Raw genomic sequence first — 14616 nt, 5'->3', positions numbered from 1 at the left:
CATTAACCAATGAATTAAGAGTTTTGTAAGTACTGAATGTTAATTCTAAACAATTACCTAAAAAGTAATCTCTTGTTATACTTGGCATTTTAGTGGAGTTTGAAATGTGTTTTCTGACACCCCTTTCATTGCATATTCATTATAAAGACAGTCCTTTCAAATTCAGTTGACCTACTCAAGGATGAATCCTTAGAAAACAACTGAACCTATATATGGTATTGAATAAGGCCTTGGAATGGGACTTGGGCAGTATTTGCTACTTAAGGCACCTCTGGAACTAGGGTTTCTATCATAACTAGGAAATTTAAATGAGAAAGTTATCAGCCCTGCTGGTATGGCTTAGTGGTTAGAGCATAGGGTTAAGGTCAAGGGCACATACCTGGGTTGCAGGTTCCACGCCCAGCTGAGGCCAGGTTGGATGCATGTAGGAGGCAACCAATTGATGTGTCTCTCTCACGTTGATGTTTCTCTCTGTCTCTCTCCCCTCTCCTCCCTCCTTTTCAGTCTCTCTAAAAATCAATGGAAAAGATATCCTCCAGTGAGGATTAACCCCCCCCCCCAAAATTATTAAACATATTCATGCTCTTATGGAGGGAGAAGGTACCTCTTCATGCCATGAAAGCTTTCCCTTCTGGAAATCAGCTTTTCTGTAGTCTCAGCCACCTGAAACATCACTATGCCAGCATTTGTAATTATAAAACTGTGTGTCCTGGAGTCCATGTGTTGTATTATTTCCTACATTCTGGCTTTTGGTATGATGTATTAGTTTCCTACCCAGTGCTCTGAGCTTATTGTGGCAGAACCCTCTTCTCCTTAGTGTACTCAATATAGGCCATCAGTGGGATGTGTGCTCAGCACATAATTGCTGTTATTCTTCCTCTTGGTGCCAGTAGACTTTTATTGCCAAGCGGAGATTTTGATTATAGAAAGGAATATTACAGTTCCCTTTGCTTTATTAATATGTACAGCTCAAAGTTATAAATCTTAACCCTAATCATAAGCTTTATTTTTATTATTTTATCTTAAGCTATATTTTTTCTTTAAGCCTGTTTTTAATCAACATACATATCTTAGTTTATTTTTAAACATACTAGCTTTAAAAAACAAGTCATTTTTAGTTTATTTTAAAAAAAATTTAATAGAATTCAAATGTGGTCAACCAAGTTTCTTTAGCTCAAGCTATAATTACAAAACAAGTAAATTTCATTCTCTGAATGCAAGACTAATAAGACAAATTTGTGATTCTTGTTAATCTTCCTAAACACCTGGCAACTTTTGTAATCTAGTAAATTGGTTGATAAATGCAGAGATTAATATTCTTTTAAACACTCTAAGTAAATCACACACAGAATTATGTAGTGATTTTAAAATGTTTTACTACATGACAGAAAGCCAACTTATTCAAAATTGCACTTGTTTTTAGTTGTTCTTACACATTTTTAGAGATTCAAATTTCCTCACCCAGACAAAATCACCAGCACTCATTTGAAAAGTCAGGACTATGGCATATGCCACCAATTAAAGACACTCAGACTAATGGAGGCACAGGATTGAATGTGCCTTCTAGAGCCAAGGTTCCTGTAGCTGGAATGGACTTTCGGGGATTGCCAGCTTTTATGAGCAAGGCTTTCTAAGCATTTCTCAATCCAGCAAGCAATGAAGAACCTTTCCCTAAGATGACCTGCCTCTCAGACTGCTTAAAGGGCTTTCCAGGTCCTAAGAATTTAATTGCTTTTGCAGGTAATTGTGAACAGTCTGCTACATGAAGGCCTAACAGTTATTACTGGCGCTGTGAACCTCTTGCTCAGACTGCAGTTTCACTCCTTTTCTCTTTTATCGTGTGTCTTACCATGGTTACTATTTTTCTAGGGTTGTAATGACTCATAGGATATATCTGAACACTCGGCAATATTCCAGATTCAAGCACATGGTCCTGTTAAATTAAGAGCAGCATCATGTTTTCTTCCTAGCAACATGTCCAGAATTGTATTTGTTTCAGTTCAAAATTATATTCTGGTGATGGTGAGGTTCTCAGACCTCTTTCTTAAGTCTTGAATAAATCATGCAAGGTCATCATGCCGTGAGTTCAGAGCAGCTTATATCTTTCTGCCCGCCCCTTCCACACACCATTTCGCACACACTCATCCTGCTTATTGAGATCTCCCTTTCCCTTTTTCACCTTTGACTCCCCTCAGAAGTGGCATCATGTCAAGTTCAGTATGTAACTTCTCTCACAATTGATATTTATAACCAGACCGGCTTTGATTCATTTGCCACCTTGAGAAGTGCTTTTCTGTAGCCTTGTCATTCAGATGGATTCTGTTCATCTTAAAATAATCTTGTTTTTCCTTTGGAGACTCAGTTTGGCATGGAATGTATGTGTTGAACTGCTGGAGACAATAATGAAGCTTAAAATGGTAAAATATAAAACTCAGGTAAAAATTTGTTTTGCGTGTCAGCCGTTAAAAGTTGCCAAATGTCTGTGCTGAAAACCCTAAAAGCAACAGAGTAAGAACTGTCTAGTGTCCTGAAATAGGGCCATACTGTGACTATCCAGAGAACATATACCATGAAATGAATAAAACTATGCTGTGACCCTAGAGGAATGAGTCTCGCTTTACAGGCCTAACATGGAAAAACCTCTCTACTTTGTGGTTACTCTTAATTTACTGTTTTCAGAGTAAAGATGCCATAAAAAACGTGTGTAATTTAATAGAGAAGGAAAGTTGGACTCATCTTAATGAAAAATGCATGAAGTAACAAAAATGAATATTCGTCAGTTATAGGATATCGAATCCACAGACAGTTCTGGTTGTAAAATATGTCACCGTGTCCTTGTCTTGGAATTATAAGACTTTGAGAATTGATTCATTTTGAGAATAGTAATGCCTGTCATCAATATTAAACATGATACTCGATTACGGTGAGAGCTAAACTGTTCCTCAGTCCATGCCATTGGGGATATTGTGTTAAAGGACAGCTTACTAATAGTTCATTATTCTGTATTTGAGATTATTCTTTCAAAAAAACAAATAAGCATTGTTGACACACCTTTCTGTCCCAAGACTTCCATCTTGGGACTAATTGTTAACAGGGACTGGAGCAGTTGTCATTTTTTTGTAGTCTTTCTCTCCTTGGCTTTCTGCGTTGGAGGGTGCCCTGAGCCTTGTCCCCCCTCGAACATAAGTTCAATGTGTTGGCTTTTTGGCTGGTCTTTCTACGCTAGGTTTGGAGAAAGTGAGAATTGTGAAAGAAAAGGTTCTCATTGTCTCAACAAGTCAGTTCAACAATATTCCATTGTGTGCCTATTTTTTTCATGGTATTGCAAATAGGAAAAAAAGAAGTCCTTTCAAATGGAGTGTCTGCCAATAAAAGTCATAATAAAAGTGTAATGACAGTCACCTAACATTCAGCCCTCATGTACAAAATCGAAGGGATTGGACCAGAAGACACTTTGAGAATTTCCCAACAGCTCTACACGTCTGTCACTGTGTGTTTGGGTGACTGTCCGTGTGCGCCTAGGGAGTGTATCCCCCCAGCAAAAAAACAGAAAGATTCAGCGTGTTCTTCATGCCCTAGGCAATGGACGTCCCTCAGGAATGCTTTAGAGCTTCATACTGCTGATTGGATAGTTTAGTTCTGGAAGTTCTCAGACGTCCCTTGGTTCTCCCCCAGGCCCCTGGTCACATACATCACCAGAGACCCGGGAAGGGGGTCAGAGCACAGGGGCTCTTCAGGAGCAGAGCCAGGAAGGGGGAGCAGCCTGGGCGAGGGCCGGCGAGAGGTCCCTGCTCGTCCGTCAGGCAGAAGAGAAGGGGTCCTGTGGTTATCACAGACTCTAGTAAATGCACTCACTTCTCTCTCCTGTTTCTTTTGAGCCACATTGTGGTCTGGTTGTCTGTGACGAGGGCCTTTTAATCTGAAGTGGCAGATTACAAAAGTGAAGTAGAAATTAAAGACAAGTGTTGCTTTGTTTTGTGAGCCCTGAGAATGTACTGTAAGGCCAAGGAGATTATATCTGGAAGGACATGCTGGGGTTTTAATTACTGGGGAAGGTACAAGGACATTTGCTTTGTTAGTTGTATGGAAGACCATTCTTTTTTTTTCTTTTTTTTTTCTTCCTCATGGCTGTTTGAATTCTGTTGAAATTAATAGCTTTTGTGCTGCCAAGCTGCCTATAGAAACTTTATTTGGTTTCAATAAAAGCTTTAGCCCTGAATAGTTTCTGGGGGAAGAGGGGGGGACACACGCAATGTTTACACTTTGCCTGCCTTCTGCTTCTACCCCTGAAGGCCAAGTATCGTTACTGTCATAGGATTATAGTTCCTGGGGATTTGGTGGTAGTTGTATTCTGCGTATCCCTCTGGTCCTCTCTGTAACGGGGACATACAGGGCTGGGGCAGAGGCCCTGGTAAGGAGTTGATTAAAGTAGCTCCTGTTAGCTGATCAGCTCTAACCCTCATGGAAGCCATCAGAGAGGGTCCTTGAGCAAGCCAGGTGCAAACCAGCAGCTACCAAGCATTTTTGGCTGTGTGCTCCGGCCGGGCATTGAGCCCTGAGTCAGCAGCCCGCACTTCTCCTTCCTCTGCTGTTGCAGCTGGAGTGCCTTGCCTTCCACTAAATGAGAATTGTGGTCAATTGTAACTCTTTAATTGTGTGAGGTGTGATTTGATTTATTAAGAACACTTTCCATTGACATTTCATCTGAACACTAAGGAGTTCCTAGTTGTTTTTTTAATCCTCACTGGAGGACATTTTTCCCATTGATTTTTCTTCTAGAGAGAATGGAGGGGAGGGATTGGGGGTGGGGGAAGAGAGAGAGAGAGAAACATCGATGTGAGAGAGACACATCAGTTGGCTGCCTCCCGCATGCGCCCCTCCCGGGGCTGAGAATCAAACCCAAGACCCTTCGGTCGGAAGGCCTGCGCTGTAACCACTGAGCCAGCCCGGCCAGGGCTAGTTTTTCTTTTTTAGGCTCTAGAGAATGTATTTGCATTAAATTCTCATTAGCACTGATGGTGAGTCTGGTAACCCCTTTGTGGCTTTGGACGGTTGCTCGTTTTCCTTGATCAACTTGCATTTGCCCCTGGCATCCCTCAGGAACACCACCCTGTGTGACTGTCCTTATGTCTGTCACTGGGCGATGGAATGTGCAATAGCCTGCTTAAGCCATGTTGCCCTCTTCTCAGACCTTCGCAGAAAGTTCTGGGTGAGTGAGTGAGAGTGAAGGCGCTGCTGGTGGATGGTAGTTTGCAAGGCAACCATGAATGGGCAGGGCCACTACTGCCCTTTGCTGCCTTTTTATATGAATTGATAAGTCAGTAGCTGAAAAAAGTGAATGCATTCCAGTTAAGCAAGGAAAAGTTAATTGTGTGGCATTGCCTTTATTTAATTCAGTCCTTTTTGTCCCAGAAAACTATGTTATTACATTATTAAATCGGAACAGGACAGCCTATGCTCTGGTAACAGATGATCCTCAAATCTCAGACACTTACCACAGGGAAGGTTCATTTCCTCGCCGTGATGAATGTCCATTCAGGTCAGCAGTGGCTCCAGATTTTACACGTGGTGTTCACTCTGGAACCCAAGCTCATGGCCTCTCTGTGTATCATTGTTGATCTTGTGCCAGAGGGAAAGAGAACCTGGCAAGCTGCATACTGCTTCTTAGTGTCTGCTGGATAATGATGTTTGTCACTTCCATTCATATTTTGTTGGCTAGTGCATAGCACATAGGCAAGCTGTCTTTGAGGGAGCTGAAAAATGTAATCCTCCTGTAGGAAGGGACAACATATATGGGTAGACAGTAATTACAACTTCAGTGGGTTTAGTTTTAGTGAGAGGATGTGTTTGTTCATTGTGATTTGTTGAAGTAAAATCAGAGTAGAGGGACATTTCTTAACATACAACTTACTTTGTCAGTGGCCAGCTAGATTCACAGGGCCCAAATGGGTTATGCCTGACCTGTGTTTGTTTGAAGAAACAGATCATTGCACCTGGCTAGCATGGCTCAACAGTTGAGCATCAACTTAGGATCCAGGAGATTGGGGTTGGATTCCTGGTCAGGGCACATGCCCAGGTTGTGGGCTTGATCCCCAGTCGGGGATGTGCAGGAGGCAGCTGATCAATGACTCTCTCATCATTGATGTTTCTATCTCTCTCCCTCCCTCTCCCTTCCTTTCTTTGAAGTCAATAAAGACATTAAAAAAAAAAAAAATCATTTGCTCTAGGCCCAAATATTTTTAAAATAAGTAATATATATGCCTCTTTGAAAAATAACACTCCTCGCAGACAGGTCCCCAAGCCCCAGTGACTGCAGCTGTGCCCAGAAAATACCTTGCTCATGTAATTTACATATGTAGGTGTTTCTATTCTCCCATAGCCAATACTTTTATAGCATTTACTGTATCCCAACCACTGCTGTAGGAGTTGTGCAAATGTTAACGTATTTCATTTGTGAATAGCCCTCTGAAGAAGATACTGCTGTTATCCTTACTGTATAGAAGAGGAAACTGAGGCACAGAAATTAGAACTATGCCTACTAACACAACTAAGTGGGAGAGTAGCTACTGTCTCTTTCATCTGTTAGAACTAATGACTGACATCTTTCATCATTTCTTCTGTTTTCATTCATACAGCCCTGATGTGTGGACAGGTGAACATGGAGGAGACTAGCGTTTACTTAGATTAGTTCCATTGGTAGTAGCGCTGATGGTGCTTCATGTGGTTTTATCTTTATCTTACTACAAACATTTAACATATCTTATTATTTCCCTAATTTTATGAATGAAAGAGCTAGAGTCCATAGAAGTTAGTAGGCACACTCCCATTCGTACACTAAACCAGTAAACCAGGTTTGCTGGTTTCCAAACAGAAAAGGCTGGGTGCTATCTCTATATCATGGAACCTCCCTATACTCTCTCAGGCAATAGCAAAAGTCATTCGAAAGAAACAAAAAAGAAATGCATGGTTATTTTTGCCAACATATGATATTCTTCCACGTCTCTAAGTTGATGGGTAGCATTTCGTTGACTCAAGTGAGTAGAGCTTAAGCACAAAACCCATGGGACACATCAGGACAGCAGCACCCGTGGAACGACCTGGCAGCCAGACCGAATGTAAGATTGTGTTCTTCATAAGGCTGTCATATTTGTATGTTAGACCACGCCGGGGGGACTACTGCTGAAAAGCCCAGTGTACCTTCAAGATATAGCCTTGTTATTGCTTATTTTTCTCAAAATGGATATTCAGATTCAATTTTTATATATCACAGTTATCTTCACTCATTGTGCCATGGGCACGTTTCATTGAAATTAAAAAAAAAAAAAATTGTTTTCTCTTTTAAACTTATTTTATTGAAAAGTTGAAAAATGTGACCTCAAGAACCAAAAATATAAATGTCAGGAACTTGCAGTTTTAATTGATACAAAAATGCTAGTGTATTGTTTTTACCTAAGATTATATTTTTGGGCTAAGCGTTTATTGTTAAAAATGAGAATTAATAATTGAGCCCTCATTTCTTTATTCATTTTATATTGGCTCCTCACCTCTCCATTCACTTGTTTTCCTGTGTCCAATAACTACTTAAAATTTTTTTGAATATATAAAATGCTGAGCATTTTGGGTTGGAAAGAAGCAATCACTTCTTGGTGTCCAAAGGAGCTCCACGCTCATGTAGGTCGTCAACTCTGACAAGATGCTCGTTTCACAGCCATTCATTCTTGTGTGTTGCATTCACCCGAAGCATTCACTGAGCTCTGTTCACTTGACCCCTGTGGGCACTGAGGATACAAATAAATGAGCCGATTCCTGTTGGTGACAACACGTATTTTAGTTTTGGCATTTTTACATTTTTTTAATTGTTGATTTTTTTTTTTTTAACTCTGAAGTAACTTTATTTTTAAAAGTATTAGATAGTTCTAAAACCCACTGAATAAAAATCATCATTTTTATCATTGTCCCCTTTTACTTGCAGTTTGCATGTAACAAAGTTAAGAGCTCTTTCCTAGGGAAAAAAATACCCTCGAATTACTACATTTTAAGAAATTGGGTCAAATCATATGGTACTTGTCTTTCTCTGACTGGCTTATTTCACTTAGCATAATGTTCTCTGATCCACTCATGCTGTCACAAAGGGTAACAAACTGAGCTAACAAGCAAAATAGAGACAGGCTCATAGACAGAGTTCAGGCAGACAGCTCTGGGGGGTGGGGGTGGGGGTGAGGAGGGTGTGGAAGGATTGGGCAAAAAAGGGGAAAAAAAAGAAAAGAATTTCCAGACACAGACTACAGCATGGTGATTGCAGGGGGTAGTGTGGAGGTGGGACAGGGTATAGGAGTGACAAATTGTGATGGGGAAAAAAATTAAAAAATAAATAAAAAGTAGAAAACTAAAACAGAAATTAGGTCATATCATCCTGTAGATTACTTTTTTCACCTAACAACACATAGGAAACATCCTTTTGGGTCAGTACCTCTGGTTTTTTGGGGGCCACGCTTTTCTCAAACCTTTCAGTTAATTCGGTTTCAGTGGTTTTCAAAGTGTTGGATTGTGTGTCGGATTTCTTCAAGTTTTTTGTCTATAGCTGGCACCCCTTCTTGATTTTTTTTAGCATAATTTTTTAACATATACTTTTGTTGTTTTGGATCCGTGTTGAATTACATGAATGTGTTTAATCTGTCATCTTTAAGTAGAAGCCAGTTTTAATTTTTTATTAGTTCGACTTGCTTTCATATGTTATTTGGTAACACTAAGAAATACCCTATCTCTGCCACATATGATGAAAATTTTCATTGTAATACAAAAAATTTTGAGTTTCCTTCTGTTACTTAGTATTATTAAATTATTTCTGTTTAAACAAGTAATCTAATTTGATCAGGCCCCAAAACCTTTAAAAAAAAATACACTAATTTAAAGAAAATCTGGCATAAAGCAATGAAAATAAATTGCTATTTCACAATGTAATAATCATCTTTGGGAGATTTTTAGTGGACTGAGGTTATTTTGAGTTATTTTGAATATGCTACAAAATGCAATAGAAAGATCATGGGACTTGGAATCAAGAGACTTAAGTTAGAATCCTGGCTCTAGAGCTTAGAACAAAGAAAATGAAGTTACCAGCAACCCAAGGAATCATTTTAAGATTAAAGCTTTCTCTCTACCTCATAATGTTGTTTGGGAATCCCATGGGAAAGCGTATGTGACTAGCTTTGTAATATAGTTATTAATACGCAATAAAAGTTTATTCTTATTGCATTTGCTTTTATCAACTATAAAAACGTAGCAAAGGATATTGCTAATCTTAGGAAAAATGGAAGGGATCCATGTAACATATTTACTTTCTGGAAGGATTTGTGTTTCTAATGAATCAAGTTCCTGTAATAACATTGGTGAGTGTGAACCACCCTCCTCAACTTCTACCACATATAAAAATTCAGACTCCATCAGAACTACCATTAAATCATAAAACAACAGAGCCCAATGAAGGGGGGATGTAAGTTCAGCATGAACACTTAATATGATTTTCTTTTATTTTCAGTGTACTTAAATGAAGCAGGGTTCAACTTTGTGAGAAAATGCATTCAAGCTGTGGAAACAAGAGGTCAGTGCACCTGACGACTGTATGGCTAATGTAGTGTGGTCCATTCTTACATAAAAATGCTTGGAAAAGGAGAATATATGTAACCGTTAGCATGGGATTAATTTTAAGAGCTATATGAGTATATAAATTACATGGATACATAAATAGTTATACTTTGAACTCTGGTTTACCAAACATGCTTGCTCTTAGTGACATTTCCCAAAATAGCCTCCATTTCTTCTTGGTGGACCCTGGAGGTCAGAAAGATTCCTAAGTAGCTTGTCTTCAGCCCTTCCTGCCCTACATGACTTCCTTCAGTGAGTTGTCACTGTCTCGATTTCAGCCCCTTTCCTCACTCTAGCCGTGACCTCTGTCCTGAGGTCCCCTTCTAGTGGTCCGTTACACAATCACACTTCCAGGAAAACTTGTCTAAAGCAAAACTCGTATTAAGCTTTGGAGTTCTCCGAACTTAGATTCAGATTTTGGTGCTGCCACTTAGAAGTTTTGAGAAGTTAAGTAGGTTTCTTAAATTCTCCGAATCTGTTTCCTCTCCATAAAAGAGAAGATTTAAATGGCACAAACCTGTTCTACATGCAGAAAAGTCCATGACTGAAGAAATAGATGAGCAATGCGACTGCATAGTCATATTCAGATATGAATAGGTGGGTGTGCTTTGCTGCTGTGAAGATCTTCAGAGACAGCCAAATCGCTGTTCAGTCTGCTCTGAGAAATAGATGTCTGGTGGGCATTTCCAGGGTAGGCTGGCTAAAGTGAGGCTACACAATTGGATAAGTAGCTTTCAAATTCTGTGTAGGCATGTCCCTGAGCTTTTAACATCCTGTACTTGGGAAGCTGTGTCTCAAGCTGTTTTCTTGTGATTTTTTTCCTTCCCGTCAGGCATCACAATTTTAGGCCTCTACCGAATCGGAGGAGTGAACTCCAAAGTTCAGAAGCTCATGAACACCACATTTTGTAAGTTTTGGATGAAGTGGTTACTTAATTAATTTTTGTATTCTTGTAGATAATCCAAACCATGGGCTTGTGTGGTTTTTCTTCTTGTTGTTGTTTGTTTGAGGTGTAGCCTATTGCTTATCCTTGAGTATTTTCATGTCATATTTAAAATTAATATTTGTATTTAGTTTTCGGTGTTCATTTATAATAGATGAACAATCAGAATTTGAGAGGGGACCTTTTAGTAGCGCTGGACCTTTTCTCCAGTGTCCTTTGATCAGCTGGAGGCACAGTGAGAGTATGGACGCTGGGTTCAGATTGCCTGCGTGGAATCCTAGCTCCTCCACTTAAAAGCTTTGTGATCTTGGGTGATCTGCTTAACCTTGCGGTGCCTCAGCCCCCTGGCTTATAAAATGCGGATGATAGCAGTGCCTGCTTCACTAAGCATTGCGAGGACTGGACATTTCCATCCATGTGAAATGCTTAGAAGCATGGCCAGCCTGCGGCGCAGGCTCTGTGATGTGAGCAGTGAGCGATAATTTGCTTTGGGAAACTGATTCCACAAGAAGCCTTTGAGGTTTAGTGACTCTTTCTTTGACCTACTCACTTTAGTACCTGTTCTCTTAAGTGGTGCGAGTGGTATTTTGGATTGAACGATTGAAGCATTTTATTTTTATTCTTTTTAGCTCCCAAGTCCCCTCCTGATATGGATATCGATATTGAACTGTGGGATAATAAAACAATCACAAGCGGACTGAAAAACTACCTCAGGTGAGTGGGCTTTGAGCCCGGGCACTGTGCCTGTCACCTCTCGCTGTTCTGGCAAAAAGTCACCTGGTGTCTCCCTGGGGCCCCGCGTGTGAGCCCCACTCCCCAGCTCGGCCCTTCGCTGAAGGTGAGAGCGCAGGGGGAATGTGTGTATTTACTGTTCGGGAACTTATCCTTGATTTCTCAAATATAGATTTAACAGGCTGCAGTATTTTATGAATACTGATTTCTGTTTCATGTTCAATTTGACCTTTTTAAAAATATGTATATATTTCTGTATTGATTTCAGAGAGGAAGGGAGAGGGAGAGAGAGAAACATCAATGATGAGAGAGTGTCATTGATCGGCCGCCCCCTGCACGCCCCTCGCTGGGGGTTGAGCCCACAACTCCAGCATGTGCTCTGACCAAAAAATCGAGCCTCGATCTCGTGGGTCCTAGGTTGATGCTCAACTGCTGAGCCATGCCGGCTGGGCTGATAATAATTTCAAATGGGGTTCACATGTATTTTTAAAAAAATAAGTTGAAATTGAAAGTGATTCTTCTTAAACTGTTATCCCCTTGTCTGAGCGGAGTTTTGCTCACAAAGGGAAAAAATTGTCTCGCGGCCTCCCTTTTGAATTAATTGTGGCAAGAAGTGCTAAGGGGCATTGGGGTCCCTGAGGTCTGCATTTTAGCACCACCTGGAGCCCTCCCGACTAGGACTTGATCATGCAGCCTAAGCACCCAGTTCTTAAGAAGCACCGAAAGTTCAGGGACATGAAAAGGTTCTGCCATTCTAAAGCATGCTTGCTTCTCTTGTAGGTGCCTTGCAGAACCACTGATGACTTACAAATTACACAAAGATTTTATTGTTGCTGTTAGTAAGTATGCTTCCACTGATGAGGTTTTATGCTCTATTACTTAGAGGGATAAGTTTAAACCAGCTAGTTAAGATGTCCCTACATATGGCTTAAGAAATTGTCAATGTGATACTTAATAGCTTACAACATGGTTTATTAACAAATAAATTGCGGGACGATCTAAAATATTTTGTCATTTAATAGAAGACCCCATTGGGGTGACATTCTGGTGTGATCAGAAAGAGCTGTGAGGAATTATTCCAATTACATTTTACTTGATGGATGGGTGTCAGTTCGTTACAAGAGTAACTTTGTGGTTAAATAGGTAAGACTACAAATATGTATAGTCAGTTATGTCACTACCATACACATACTCACATACTGGATTCCTGAATCTGGAGAAAAAAGTCAGATATTTTTGGTAGGTAACAGGCATTTCCATTAACCCTTTCCCCCATATTATATTTACAGTATTGATGATCACATATCTTTAGATCTGTGAGTGTTAAAATGTGATGTGAATACATAGGATTAATCCAGAATTTGAGAGGAGGTAGGGAGTGGGGGTGTCTGTGAGAAGCACGTAACCTGAGAAGTTAGAAAGATGTACTTTTAAAACACTGGGATCTGAGTGCCAGGGCGCCATCTGAGCCCATCACAACACGCTATAACAATTAGGAGTTGGCATTTCATTGTTAAAACGTATGAGGTGTGACTGTAACAGTTATTTTTCACAATCCAAGAAAGAAATCAGCTGCATTATTTTATTGCCACACATTGTAATGCTACAGGAAACGTCTGCTGATAAAAGTGTCAGATAAAGTTGAGTAACCTTGGTTTTTAGTCCAGCCTACCTGACTGACCACATGACCTTCTGAATAGATAGATACTAATGTGCTCCCGAGCTTCCTCCTGAAAACTCTCTACTCAACACTGTCATCATAAAAATCTGTCTTTGCAGGATATATAAGATCTTAGCAAATACAGAATACGAACTCTCATTTTATTGATTAAGAAGTCAGGATCCAGACTGGGCAAAAAGGCGTTGCCTAAGGACACTAGTAAAGTCATGGCAATACCAGGGTTACAAGCCAGTTTGTTACACTCTTAATCCCAAACTTTTTCTTATAAAAATTTTGTTTTATAACAAATGGCATTTGAACCACTTAGCTAAAATGATTCAATGAGCTGGTGATCTTGATACAAACATCTCATTGCAAGACTTTTTTTCTACACTTCTTCTCTGACAAATAATGATCATATTACTCACTACCGTGATCATTAATATGCGCTCTTATCAGTAAGAATTCATCTTTTGTCTGGGTCAAGGATAATCCTATTTTCTAGATGTTAAGCTAATAAAATTAGGTGTTCTTTGGTTTCAAGCCACAGAAATCCAGCTCAGAAAAAAGGGGACGCTATTTAGAAAGAAGAGGTGTCTCACAGAATTCCTTAGCAGACGAGGGGTCAGGCCTTCCGTGGGTCTGCAGTCAGGAATCACAGCGTTGGGAATTGACGTTTCTCTCCCACCCTATTTGGAAGGTTGCTCATCTCTGTTCTTGGCTGCAGACCTGCCTCATTCCTGTCTCCCTTGTCAGTCAGATTTTCTTGGACGAGAGCACATTTGTTCATGGCAGCCCTGGTTTTACATGGCCTGCCTTTCCACATATCCAGCAGTCAGATCAGCTTTGGTGACTTCATTTCAACTCCTGGGAGAGAGCTCGTGTTTGGCCCAGCCTTTCCTCACTCCAAATAGGTGTCCCTGGAAGAAACAGTGGTCCTATCCTAGAAGCCCTAGTGGTTGGGCACTTTCCAGAGAAAGGGCTTGGTAGGGTAGGCAGTCACCCCAGAATTTGTTTATTGCTATAAACAAATGTTAAATAGATTCCTTATTCTGAAGGGTTAAGCGTTTTTCTAGCAGACAGGTCTTCATCGTTGCTTTGGCCTGGCAGACAAGATTTGCTGTGGATGATTTTTCACTTTTCAGATTTACTATTGTTAGCGTGGGCTCAAAATGGACTAGGGCTCTGTTTGCACAATAATTCTGACCCCTCAGAAAAAGAACTGGTTATTTTTGAATCTGTAAAATTTGGAAAGGGATGCTTGCTTCCTCTGTCTGATGGAGTCACTGGAGGTCTCAGATTGATAGTGTGTCATAGTGCCTGACACGTTAGGCAGTCTGTAACAATCGCTGTGATCACTAACATCACTAAAAGTTTGATTCTGTCCTTGTGTAGCAAAACCAAAGCAAGTGATGAGTTCCAGTCATATGGTTGTGTACAGTTTGTGGCTAAGAGCACAGGCCTGGATTAGAGAGACCTGGGTTGATTAACTTCTTTCCTCGCTAACTTCATGGCCATGGACAAGTTGCTGAGCCTCTCTCAGCCTTAGGGAATGATAGGTGATAACACCATGTGGAGCATTGCTTTTAAGACATGAAGGGGTGGGTGTGGTTATGATGATGATTTTTTGTTATTGATC

The 14616-nt window shown here is 40.3% G+C and overlaps 1 protein-coding gene across 2 annotated transcripts in view; it reads left to right on the top strand.

Moving 5' to 3' along the window:
• The window catches only part of ARHGAP42 (Rho GTPase activating protein 42), a 226419-nt gene that overhangs the window by 190144 nt on the left and 21659 nt on the right, over positions 1 to 14616 (top strand). For both annotated transcript variants that reach the window (XM_016206762.2, XM_016206763.2), the window contains exons 13-16: positions 9536 to 9598; positions 10475 to 10549; positions 11215 to 11299; positions 12098 to 12156. In XM_016206762.2, the coding sequence (XP_016062248.2) occupies positions 9536 to 9598; positions 10475 to 10549; positions 11215 to 11299; positions 12098 to 12156 (282 nt within the window). The remainder of the gene's footprint in view (positions 1 to 9535; positions 9599 to 10474; positions 10550 to 11214; positions 11300 to 12097; positions 12157 to 14616) is intronic.

The sequence above is a fragment of the Miniopterus natalensis genome, chromosome 11 (genome assembly GCF_054644295.1).
Source record: "Miniopterus natalensis isolate mMinNat1 chromosome 11, mMinNat1.hap1, whole genome shotgun sequence".
NCBI classification, from domain to species: Eukaryota; Metazoa; Chordata; class Mammalia; order Chiroptera; family Miniopteridae; genus Miniopterus; species Miniopterus natalensis.
The sequence above is the reverse complement of the archived record's forward strand: the minus strand, read 5'-3'. Positions and strand labels throughout refer to the sequence as shown.